The 13,336-nt window shown below is 29.2% G+C and overlaps 1 protein-coding gene across 1 annotated transcript; it reads right to left on the bottom strand.

Moving 5' to 3' along the window:
- Positions 1-6,889: 6,889 nt before the first annotated feature.
- On the bottom strand, positions 6,890-10,837 carry LOC119669885 (probable cyclin-dependent serine/threonine-protein kinase DDB_G0292550). The gene is made up of 3 exons (XM_038079925.1): positions 10,686-10,837; positions 10,411-10,587; positions 6,890-10,109 (listed from the first exon to the last, which is right to left on the bottom strand). Exons 1-3 carry the CDS (start codon positions 10,835-10,837, stop codon positions 6,923-6,925), a joined length of 3,516 nt encoding a protein of 1,171 aa, XP_037935853.1. The 3' UTR covers positions 6,890-6,922.
- Between the last annotated feature and the right edge of the window lie 2,499 nt (positions 10,838-13,336).

Genomic DNA, 13,336 nt, shown 5'->3' with positions numbered 1-13,336 from the left:
TATATTGTGTTATATGTAGTATTTAATACTCATTTACAGTAATGCGAATTAAATTTGCTAACGTGAAGAAATTAACAATTAAATTCGAACTGTTGATAAATTTTATCAATAGTATCTGTATTATTGGTATTATTTTTATTATCAAAAATATGACAAAATTGTTTTTATTTATTTGAAATTTTCTCATTACTATCATATTACAATAACAAATACTATAACTATGTTATTCTCTTTGTAAAAATCATATACCATATATTCTGCGATATAGGTTAAGTATATGCTAGTCCTAACTACACCATTAGATTCATATACATAAAAAGTTTTGTTATTCCATAATAAGGCAAATGAAGATACGAGATAATGAGTATGATCGGTGGAAATTTTACTTTGAATTTTACAAAGTTAACAACATCTTTAATAGTAAAAATCATAAAACCGACATATTGTATATGACATTAAATTTTAATATTATTTTTCTATAAATATTTTTTTTGAACATTAAATTAGAAAGGTTTTAAAAATTGGTGAACAACAACAAAAATTATTTTTATATTATTGTAATTAACTGAAATTCGACTGACTGTACCATAAATATTATTTTTATAATTAATATAAAAAGAATAATATACCGACCTCAACGGTATATTATCGGTTCATTATGACGTTATATGACAACTTGATGTGATGCGATTCCATCTTCTGTTTTTCTTTTCCGATGTTTAATTAATAATATTGTTATATTCTCGTAGGTATATTATCGTAGTAACTTACGAAAATAACTTTAAAAGTTATTTGTTGTTTGTGATTCAAAATAAACGCTACAATTATCGTTAAACAATTGATAAAAACAATTAATAAATATATTATATTAACTTTTAACTGTTGAACTAATTTTCTTATAATGCAAATACCATAGGGTGAGTATAGCTGTCTAAAAACACACATTTTCCCCAACCATAGACAAGGCTAGAATTCTCTAAGTTGTAAATATATCTAACTAAAAATGTATAATCCAAGCTCATCAAATTTTGTTAAGCTTATTAATTATTAAATGAGTTTTTTAAATCGATAATATAAACTATTTATAAGATCAAAATATTTAAATGTTTGGCAATCAGATTTATAATATGCGGTATCTTAATTAACGTGGAGTATTAGTGATGGCAAACTTTTAAACCAAAACTTCAACCTACATAGAAGTTTGTAAAGTTTATTAATGATATTTTAAATTATATGTGTGTATATATCGTATTAGTCCACATAATTTAATGTATTACAAAACTCACCCATTTGTTTTTGCTGCAAAAATCAAGGACATACGGGCATACATAAGATGATTTTTTTAATGGAGAATTGTAAGTTGTACCGTATATGGCAATATAAAATTTGTTTAATATTTTTTATAGAAATAACTCTTGTTGAAAAATTGTTGAATTAGCTCTATTATATGTTACATGATATTATTATATTATCAATAAAGCAGCTGTTTATGAAATAAAAACACGCATGTAGCAATTTAATTTTCAGTAATTGACTTTTAATGTAATATACGAGTGTACCAGACTCAAAATGAATTAATACGAAGGCGGTTTGATAAGTCAGTGACTTTTTGAATTTCCCGTGCAGTTACTCCAAATGTAACAGTGCTGCCGTCAGCTGTAATCTACCAGTGGGTAACTTTCTAATTTTGAGCAAGCTACGTCATTTAGCTGCTGTTTGATAGCCGTTCAAAGCCGACAACCCAGTGAATTTCGTGTGCTGATTAAGCATTATTGGCCAAAATCCACGAATTGGAATACGAACTGCTACTCCATCCAGCATATTCTCCAGATTTAGCCCCCTGCGACTATTTTCTGTTTTCAAACCTAAAGAAATGGCTGGGCGGTAAGAGATTTGAGTCGAATGAAGAAGTCATTACCGAAACAAACGCGTATTTTGAGAGCTTTGAGAAAACCTATTATTTGGAGAGAATAAGAAAATTAGAAAAACTCTGGACGAAATGTATCGAGCTATAAGGTGATTATGTAGAAAAATAAAATGTTTATTTGCCGAAAAAAATTTGTTTTATTTAAAATGTCACTGACTTATCAAACCGCCCTCGTATTTTAAATATTTTTAATAAAAAATTAAAATGGTTCTTTTGTATACTGCATGTTAAAGTTTTATAAAGCAGTATTCTATTAATATAAAAAAAAATTAAATTATAATAAGAAATTAGAAGTATATAGTCAAAAATCTGACCTTAAGTTTTGAATCATGTCTACCATTTGAAAGCTTTTTAATAGACTGTTCAAATTTCCTAAAGTTTATACACATGTTTAAATAGTATTTAAAAATATGAATTATAGAAGTTGAATGAGTAAACATATAAGCCTTTAAACCTTTAAGATAATATAACCCCCAGGATTACTTTTGAGTTTTTTAATGGAAAAATATGTAAAAACAAAAAATTTTAAATTTCTGTACAAAAGTTTTGATTTTGTTATCAGTTATATTTTTTTTAACCAAATCGTTTATTTTAAATCTATGGTTTTACGTCTGAATTTTGAAGACAAAAATAATGTAATATATTAAAAAAATATACAAATACGATTAGTCATCGCTTCTAATTTGACAGGCACCAGCCTGCCACTTGCATTCCAAACAAAATATATACCAACTATAAACTAATTAAAAATTCGATTATTTCCTAAGATCACTGATGATGAATAAATTTTTCTGTTTATCGTTTCTTTCTTTGATATTCGAAAACCCTCTAAATTTTAAATATAGCTTATTTGTCACTATAAAGAAAGTGTAGCCTTATCAATAACACTAATACATACTTTAAAAAAAAAACATTGTTATATTTTCATATCATCATTATCCCAGACAGAATGTGGAGAGGAGAGAAAAGAATTAAATATGTTACCGATAACATTGTGTGGTACAATTGTGGCTTCAAAACTGAATAGAATTTGGACTCCTGGATCTACAATTCAGAAAATTGAATACCCATAAGTCTAGAAACAATGGCTACAACTTCTAAACTGAATTGTATGCCATAAATATTTGCGATAGAACGCTATTATTAGAAAAGTGAAAACATAATACGATCAATCTTTATGTCAAGCAGTCATTTAAACTCTCCACTGATTTGGGGTTCTTAGAAAACTTCCCTATTAGAAATTCAGTGATGGTAGTAAAGTGGTTAATGAATTGCCGAAGAAAGCTTTCGCAAGGCAACCATATGGGTCAAAGCCAATCATGGCTGTCAAAAATCATTTCAAAAGCCTGGGCTATATCAAAAAAGTTCTTCACAAATGATTTAACGTAGAAGGATTTCTTTGCATTAAGTTCCTTCCCCGAAATACTTCGAAAAGGAAAAGGAAATACCTACTAAAATTAAAAAAATCGGATTTAAAAACAATGATTGGTTCGATAACTGGTCACTGTCTATCAAACAAGTATAAAGTATAGTTACAACTATTAGAAGCCAACGAATGCAGACTATGTTTGGAGGACCCAAAAATATTCCTACATACCCTAATGTATTGTAGGAGTAGAATTTTTCTTTAAGTATTGATCCACAAATTACAATAATCAAAGAACGATCTAGAATATATTAATAATTTTGTGGATATAGCTGAAGTGAATAAAATTTTTAATAGACTATAGAAACGGCATTTTACAATAGTCAAACAATGGGTGCAGTGTCTCACACAGTTAATATTCAAACTCTTATAATTATCATATAAAAATAATTTACTGGTTTCTGTTGATACTAAAACTGTTGATGATTAAATATCACCTGTTTGGTTTGAGGACTAAAATCTATATATCTAAAGTAAAACTTTTAAATCATAAAAGTCTTGTGTTTAAAAGACCGACCTGAATGGAACTTTTGATATTTAAATGTTAACTTTAAAAGTTGAGAGTGCGGTTAAGTATTCATAAGAGCATTAAATACATTATGATTATTATTTATCATGCCATTCATTTATATCAATAATATATTTTAAACGAAACTATTGTTTAAATAAATTTATTCGATCACTAATAAACTATAACTTCAAAAACTTATTTTTGTTAATTGAATGCAGTTGTTTCGAAATTTACCAAATACCCATGATCAGAGGCCACCTTTACAAATATTTTTGGAATTAATTATATTGCTTATAAAGTATAAATTAAGGTGTATCTGAACATAGAATAATGTTTGCATTTTAAAGTAACTGATTTCAGAGAAAAAAAAAATTCATTTATTGTATTTACTCATCTTAAATGTTTATAGAGAACAAGAATGACAAAAGATTTGCAAAATATATATAAAATATATATTTCAAAAAACTCACTTTTAATTTGGTTTTAACTCAGTTTGCACGTAACAAATATATTTGTATAAAAGTCGTAAAAGAAAATATCCTTATTTGAAGGACGTGTTATAACGGTTTTTGCGTTTATAGTACTCTTGTATTATATCTTGTTTTATTTAAAAAAAAATTTTTTCTTGTTTCTTAATCCATTAACCTCATGTACTTAATATACTTAAAAAAGAAAAACTTTTATCATTATAAGATATCTATCTCACATCAATATGCAAAATTATATTAATTTAAACCTGTATTACGTGTATTTTCTTTTTTCCTATAAGTATGCAATGTTATTTATATTTTTTTGTGGACTACTTTATATACATATGATTGACATATGAACTTTTTTAAATAAAGCTTGTTTGTTTAATGGAACTAAATTATAGCAATGCATTTAAAGTTTTTCTCATACTTTCTCAAATTCATGTTTTAAAATACTTACTCATGAAACGGAGAGGTGAAAGTGTTCTTTATTCCTACAAATAGGAAGATTACTTACGTAAAATCTAATGACATTTAGTCCGTCATTCTTCCTCCTGAAATCGCTTAAAGTGCTTGTCGATTACAATGAGCAATAGTGGGTAACATATTAACATCTTATTGCACACTTATTGCAGAGGTAAATTAGTGGTTGTAGATCATATAGAGCATTTTCGAAATGAAATGAAATTAAATGTAGCAAAGAGTGCAAAATTTCTGGAACTAATTTTTGGAAAAAAAAATCACCTGGAAACGCAACAAGGGGAAGAACTTTATAAATAAGTTCTTGCACTGAATCCAAATGTTATATATTCTGGAAGTACACGGCTATCGTTAGTCCAACCTATTCAATGGATCTCTCGTTTACTGATAAGCGGTAGACAAACATATTTATACCATATTTCTAGATAAAGTGCAATGATTGGCAACTGCTCTTGAAACTAAACCCAGAGATAAACACTCTCAAAGGCTTCTTACATAGTTCTATTCGTTTTTCTAATTTGAATCTCTGTCTTGCAGAGAGACTGTCGCTATGTCTTCGTTTAAACTAAACTTCACCATAGCATGGGGTGATATAAATACGCTAAGCACTTCAATAATTATGAAATGGCTCAAAGGTTTACTAACAAATCTCGATATATCACCCAAACTCCAACTTCCGTTTACATTCCGTCAAATAATGGCTAGTCTGTCTATATATGTATATAAGAACACGCCGAAACTAGCAAATTATTTTACGTGGCTTTTTATCAGTTACTCTCAAGAGGTCTTTAAGCTTTAGATTACCGGATTATTATAGTATTTTCCACGCTGAAACTAATAAAACAGCTAAGATGGTAATATTTAATATAACATTATCAACGTTGTATATATTTTCACGGATAATCAAGTTGCCACACGCAAGTGTAGAGATGAGTTCGAGATCAAGTTCAATAAGTTGCTCATTTCTAAGTGTGATACGTGCAATATGCATAGTTTAGCTAATTTAGTTTTTAGGTCACAGTTGGCCTATCGCAGAAACTGTTATATATTTTCAGATAAATAAAAGTATAAATAAAAAGCAAAAAATTATTGGCAGAGTGAAGAAATCTGTCACCTATCAATTTTGATCAATAACCATTTTTGAAACAGTAAGCACTATATTAAATTTAATGAGAAGTAGGGTATATATGCTTACTTCCGTACCTATGTATGCATGCGACAAGGTTAGGTGATTTCAGTTGCGACTGCCAGAATAAGAACATAAAAGAATCAATTGAACCCACGGTATTTACTGTCCGGGTATTCCTTCACAAAAGGTTAACTCCTGAGAGATTTTTACTTAAAGGAATTTATAAACCGCTTTCCGGCTGACACAACACGACTATTGGGAAACCATATATGGTTTTCCAAGAGGGTGCTTAGATAAATTTTAAATTTTCTGTTATTTTCATAATACTTCTAAATTAAAATAAATAATATTATTTAAAATATTGTAGAAAATACTTAAAATTGAACAATCATTCAGTTTTAAATAAAAAACGATACAAACGATCGTCTTTAATCCTCTTGACATGTGTTCAACCATATTCACAGAAAAGTGTTGATCTGTTAAAAAAGAGAAACGGTTTTTAAAATCTAGACAGAACAGTAGGTAAAACAGAAAAACAATGGATATTTCTAGATTGATTTGTTCCAAATATTTGATGAAGAATATATGTTATATAGTTCACTAAATACAAACTATAAATAAGTTTTCTTTATCAAATTCACTAAATACAAACTATAAATAAGTTTTCAAACTAAACTATTCGATTTCCCTGGTATAAATTCTTTGTTAGATATTGATAGGGTTGATAGGTATAGGATTGGTATTCTATAAGGTCTTGTAATAAAACTAGTTTCATACAAAATTAATTTAAGCTAATTTTTTATTTTTTACTTTGTTTTGTAATAAAATTATTTATAAAAAAACATCAATACAACACAACAACAATATCAAATTTAATGAAAATTATTTATAAATTCGATTATACTATAACTATAATAAATGTTTTAATTTAATTATATTAAATAATATTAAATAAAAAATTGCAATTTCCATACTGCTGTCATTTGGCATGTGGCCAACGGTTGCGGTATTGTTCATTCCACTCATTTGCTTGAAAATATGGGTTAGAATTCAAGCTGCCATGTAAGTCCCCAGTAGTAGCATTTAGGGAGAATTGATGCTGTGCGTTCGGTGGTGAGCGGTGAGCCTGATCAACATGATAAGGATGCAGCCGTTCTCTGTTCGCTGCGGCATACATGGCGTTATTTCTCTGTTGTAAAAAATTTTCTCGTTCAAGACTGGATACATCAATAGAGGCTCTGCGTAGAGGTGTGCGACGTGGATTACTTGGCGGTGCTCTCATATTTGCGTTGCAGTTTGCGTACATTGATTTTTGTAAAATTAACTTTTGCTGCATTGCGATGGGGTTTGAATCCGATTGCAAGAGTGATACTGAACCATTGATGTTGATTGATTGTGGTTGGCGGGAGGAGTAATATATTGGTGGTGTTTTTGGACGCAAGAAACCAGATAACGTATTATTATTTGAAACATTGGTATGGATACGTTCGGCATAATGATTGAATTGACTTGGTTCAGAATATAGCGAACCTAAAGTTCTGTGTTGTGGAATGTTTAGATCTGTAAAATTTGGCATATTCACACTTTGTTGAGATTGTTGATTATTTTGGAAATGCGATGGCATTGTTTGATGTTCGTATGCAGTTTCGGGTGAATGCAAGCTGGAAGAATATCTATGGTTATTTCCATTTAAACTAGAAAGAACTGAACGTTCTTGGCATAGATTCATTGGATTTTCTGCTGAATAAATCATATTTTCAGAAGTATTTGTGGGTATGATTCGAACAGATTTTAAGGATAAATCCTGACAATCACTGTTGAAGTGAGAGAAATTGTTTCTTTCTTGGGATAGATTAACTATACTATTTTGTTGGGCAAGAATGTGTTCCAGTTCTGGTTGGGCTGGGACTCGTACTTGTTGTGTTATACTTGGATTATGTATTTGAGATAAAATATGCTGATTATTTTCATCCGTAGGTAGTGTACCAAATAAAACTGATGAATTATCTGGATAATTTTCACAAGGATTTTGATTTTGTAGGTATTGATTTGGATTATTTTGGTGAATGTGAACATGGTCGTTACGAGATAAATTGTTCATATTTTGGCTTGAGTTCGTATGTAAAATGATTGAAGTTGGTTGACTTGCTATATTTTGCTGGGTGACTTGCGCTCTTAAAATGTTAGACGACTGTTGTGTTCCATAATTTTGTTCATTTGTTAGAGGGCGTTGCATTACATTGTGTGGAATATAAGTTGGTGCATTTTGGTTTCTTATAACAGTCTCGACTAAGTGTTCTCCATTCAAAACAACACCTTTTTGTTGAGGGTATGTAGAAAGTATTTGATGTGTAATATTTTCCTGATTATATAATTGCTTATTGAAAAGTGAGTTCTGTCCATTCGTTGGGTGGAGTTGTTGACTTTCCGTATGAACAACATTTACTGAATGCGGATCAATAGTCAATTGTTCATTTTGCGTTTGTGAAGGAGGTGTTGGTCTATGAATATGTGAATAATTTGTATTTCGTTTTTGAGTTTGTTGATGGTTGATTTCTGAAGACATTATATTTAGCTGAGGTTGATCGAGAACCATTGGTTCATTTTGCTGTCGAGTAGAAAACAGTGTATGATTATGTGACCCCTCAATGAATGATGCATTCGTTTGATTGTTTCTCGCGCTTGGAAGAACAGCATTTGCACTAATCTGCTGAAAAGTTGTTGGTTCATTTTGTCTCTGAATCATATTAGGAAACGCTGTATTAATTAATGAACTTCCTCCATCGGATACATGTATCTGCTGATTTTTAATACCTGCAAGAAATGCATTTTGTGAGTTCTGAGTAATAATTCCTTGTTCGGTTTGAGGAGGAGAAATATTTTCTACATGAGGTGCATTACCAATCGTTGAAGGTGAAATATTGGAAACTGAGTTGGTATGAATATTAGGTGGTGTTGAAGGATTAGGAAGGTTTACATTAGTGATTGACTGGCTCTCACCACTTAAATCGATAGAATTCAGATCAGCTATTGAACTGCTTATATGGTTCTGCTCTTGTTCTTTTGGTATAGATGAGCCCTTTGGTAGTGTAGCAGGAATCTGACAAGCACTGTTAATCCAATCAGTTAAATGAAAAAGTTTATTAGAATTCTTATGTTGGAGCTCATTACGAATGCCTGAACTTGTTTTATATTCAATGAATTGTAATATTTCTGATTTTTTGTTGCTCATGCAGTTAGCAAATATCTGAAGTACTTGTTTGGTTTGCGCTAAATACTTCTTATATGATATGTCGATTTGTGGAATTCGAATAATATCACGGTTATTTATAGTTGTTAACGATAAAAGGTATTCGGGAAAAATGGTATTGAATAAGTGTTCAAATTCTGCTTCGGTAGCACAATTATGTTGCATTTGTTTTTTGGGAGGCAGTTTTCTTGGTCTTTTGGCTGGAGTCTTTTTCGTAATTGAATCGTGGTAGAAGAATTCCAACCAAAACAGCAATTTTTCTATTTCACAATGAAGCTTACCAAAGTTCTGTGTATTTGTGCTGCAGATCTTTTGATATCGCAATTGAATATCCTGCTCCATTTGTTTAAAGTTGCTTACTTCCAGCTTTAGTTGTTTTATCTGATGATCAAACTCTTGTTGTTTTTTCGCGTTCTGAAGTTTCAGTTGATCTATTTCGAGTTGTTGTTGTTTGATTTGATGTTGCAATATTTCTTCTTGGGACGGAACTTGTTGCTGTGGAACCTCTGAGTTCTCCGTTTGTGTTTCTTGATCTACCGTTCCTTTTGGGAATTTCGATTGTATCTTCAATCGGATTTGTTGGTGTCGCAAAGTAGATAATTTTCTTTCCTGTTCTAATAACAGTTCTTTTCGCATATTTTTCTTATCGTATTCCGTTTTCTCTGGTAATTCTTCTTCTATTTGCATAGCTTCAACTGTTGTTTTTAGTTCTTTATTTTCTTCTCCGCTGTCATCAATTGGCGTGTTGTCTTCAGAACTGCACATGTTAGCAATACAAAGTTCTCTTAAATTTTGCTCCAAGTCCTGCACCGGTTGTAGTTGCACTTTTTCAGTTTTAAGTGAATTTATTACGTCTAATAGGGGATCTGCTGTTATGCAACCGTCATCCGGCCCTAAGTTAGCTGAATCCGCTATTCTGTAAATGATAAGTATGGTTTAGCATTTTTTTGAAATGAATAAATTTGAAGTTAATATGAAATTTTTATGACACAAAGGGTTTTTATTTGTTAGATACATGTTGGATTTAATTATGTATGCTTCGTGATATTTTATTAAAAGCTATAGTTATTTTCTACATGTTAGCATATGGAGTTAGAAATCGTCGTACATTTTAGATTATAATAAACTTATGATATGTGTTGTAGTAAGGCGCTTAGTTTTGTTGAGTTAATAGAAACTTGACTTTGTGTTATGTTGTCATTTTATCCAAATTTTACCTTGTAGTGTATTCTCTCTTAACATTTTGTGATGTATGGACCTCGTCGTTCGAATATGTCGTTTGATTTACTACATTTTCTTGTGGGTCTAATTCATCTGAACTATCAGGCAATTCGATTTTTATTTGAATGGTATCGTTCAAACTTGGCATGTCTATAAACTCTGATTGCTTATTGCTGGAAATTGAATTAGACTTAAATATGTAGGGGGGTGCCAGACTAGCACTACATATTACTTGTGTTATAATCATAAGTATTCGATACACTATGCTTACCTTGCTGCTTTCGACGTCTCTACGCTAGTATAGGTTGTTTTGCATTTATTACGCAGTTTATCTTTTATTTTTTCTATTCTTTCAGTCGAATTTAAATCATTTTCAACTCGAGTTACTTTTTCTGGAGATTCTTTTAATTTTTGGGAATTCATTTTTAATAAATTTTTAATTTTAACGTCATTCTAAAAAAATTAAATATATATTCTTTACAGTATACGTTTAAAAATGTAAAATGTTATATTATTATATGTAATATGTATTTAATGCAGATTTCAACATTTTTTTCAAATTTTTAGACTTTTGTTTAAATAATTCATTTATGCCCTCAACTAAGTTTATTTTTGTTAAATAATATGTTTACATATTAATACTATCGCAATATAAACAAGAGTAATTCAGGTTAATTATACAATTAACCTGAATATATCAATTCGTCAAAAAAATTCATATATATATATACTGCTACATTCAACTGCTATATTCTAAATGGATTTCGAATCAATGGCTGGAACTGGTCTACCTGGTCATAACTATACTACTATAAATAACACGTTATCTACGTAGATTTATTGAAGAAGCGATAGAAACTAAGCCGAAGAAGAATCAATTACTTAAATTCTCTAAAGAAACATTTGCCTAGTTTCGGCTAGCAAAAGAAATAGATTATTAGGGGAGTACTTTCTTGTATTAGTTCATCTATAGCAAAACGTGTTAGTAAAAATGCGAATAACTGCTAATTCTGTGACGTGGAAAGGTGTCTGCTGATAAACCAAATATAGAGTTACAAGACAGTAAATCATTATCATTAAACTATGACCACACTATGGTAAGTATAATGTCCTTAGATTGTATTAAGTCTCATACTGATTTGGATACGGTTTTTAAATAAATGTTTACTACAATTTTCGAAGTCAATTATACAGATGAAAAAATTACATCGGTTATATGTTGAGGTTTAGGATATATTACGTTTATGTGGTGTATTTTTACGAAGGCTGTTAAAATGTTAGAGGTGTCACAATTTACGAAGTTGAAGGACGTCTCAGCAATGAATTTTCAATTCCTATATTGTTCGCCTGGGATCATTAGGTATATGTGTGGCGTACCAGATTCCAGAGTCATTTGTATTTTTTATTAATTAAAATTAATTTATTTAATTAATTTATTGTAATTGTAAATATAAATTGAATATTATTTTAAAACTTATACTCTTTAACATATTTTTTATGTATTTGTATGGGTTTTGTATGAATGAATGAATGGCATATATTGCTGCTTATTTCTTGAGTTGAGTGTAATAGTCGAAATACTGGATTAGAAACGATCAGTGGATTAGTGTTAAGTAAATGTCAAATGTCAAATGTGTTTACATTACATGTCAAAATATGACAGAATTGACAAGTCAGTGTGGGTTTAAAAAATATCGTATCCTATAAATACGTAAAAGCCTTAAAATTAATAGAAACAATTTCAGTCGGTGAAATACTGTCCGTAGGAGTGCAACCATTGGTACTTGTGGTCGCAAAAAAATTATTCACGAATAATTAAATATAAGAAATAATTTCCAAGACCACTAATGATGGGTTAGGTATTTGGCAATACTCGAAACAGATGTATGGTTATCCAAAAATTCAATTAATTAAAATAATATAAAAAAATTTTTTTTGTTCTAGTTCACTACTTTTCGAAACCTCTCCATATTTTATGATAATTATTATTTATTATTATGAAAAAAATTAATTAATGCCTTTTATTTATGATCTGATTGAACTGAATTTCAAATGTTTTTTTTAAATACAAAAAACATTTTAATTATTTATTATTATACGTAATATATTATAATACTATATAATGTTTTATAGCAATTATAAAATATATTTAAATTTCGAATTATTAGATTTAAAAGCTATTTTTACAATCAATGTAATAATTGCATAAAAAAATAGTTAATATTAGATGGAGGGCGTAGCTCTTGTTAATGCAATTCATATAAAAAATATTCAACTCTAAACCCTGATATTCTGACAATTAAGCTATAACCACCTACAGCGAAAAATGGAAAAATTAGCTGACTATACTAAAATCTGTTATTGTTTATTATTATTACGAAGTTTTTAAACTATTATAAATATTTTATATATATATTTGTTGTATACTAGAATTTAAGGAAAAAAATTTCGCTGTTATCTCTAACAAACTAAATCTCCCTAAATTATACATCGATGGGACCTACAAATATATTCTGTTAAGAGAGATGTAAGATTGAAAGAACTAAATGTAAATATAAAATAGAAATCTAGAGGCTAGCAATAAGATTGCATTATTAAGAGAGATATATGTTTATGAAAGTAACCGTTTAACAGACCTTTCATTTCATATTGAACCTAATTTTTCTAAAAAATATCAAATAAATTATTCAGTGAAATTATTATTAAACAACTAATGCTAAAATTTGATAGTGTTAATATATTATATTATTTTTTGTATTTCGAAATATTTGAAGTTTCAATTTGGAATACAAAAAAAAATATTTTTTAAATTGGTATTTTCTGTGGTAAAAACTTACTGGCATAAAAAGACTTGTTTCAACACTTTGCCGTCTCTTTTTTGCAACTTCTCTGTAAAATTAAAATTATTAATTATTTGTTTAT

This window comes from Teleopsis dalmanni, chromosome 1 (genome assembly GCF_002237135.1).
Source record: "Teleopsis dalmanni isolate 2A chromosome 1, ASM223713v2, whole genome shotgun sequence".
NCBI lineage: Eukaryota > Metazoa > Arthropoda > Insecta > Diptera > Diopsidae > Teleopsis > Teleopsis dalmanni.
The sequence above is the reverse complement of the archived record's forward strand: the minus strand, read 5'-3'. Positions and strand labels throughout refer to the sequence as shown.

Coding starts and splice junctions, on each gene's coding strand:
- LOC119669885 (XM_038079925.1), bottom strand. CDS start 10,837: ATGAATTCCCAAAAATTAAAAGAATCTCCAGAAAAAGTAACTCGAGTT. Junction 10,588..10,685: donor GAGACGTCGAAAGCAGCAAG/GTAAGCATAGTG, acceptor TTCAATTTCCAG/CAATAAGCAATCAGAGTTTA. Junction 10,110..10,410: donor AAGAGAGAATACACTACAAG/GTAAAATTTGGA, acceptor TATCATTTACAG/AATAGCGGATTCAGCTAACT.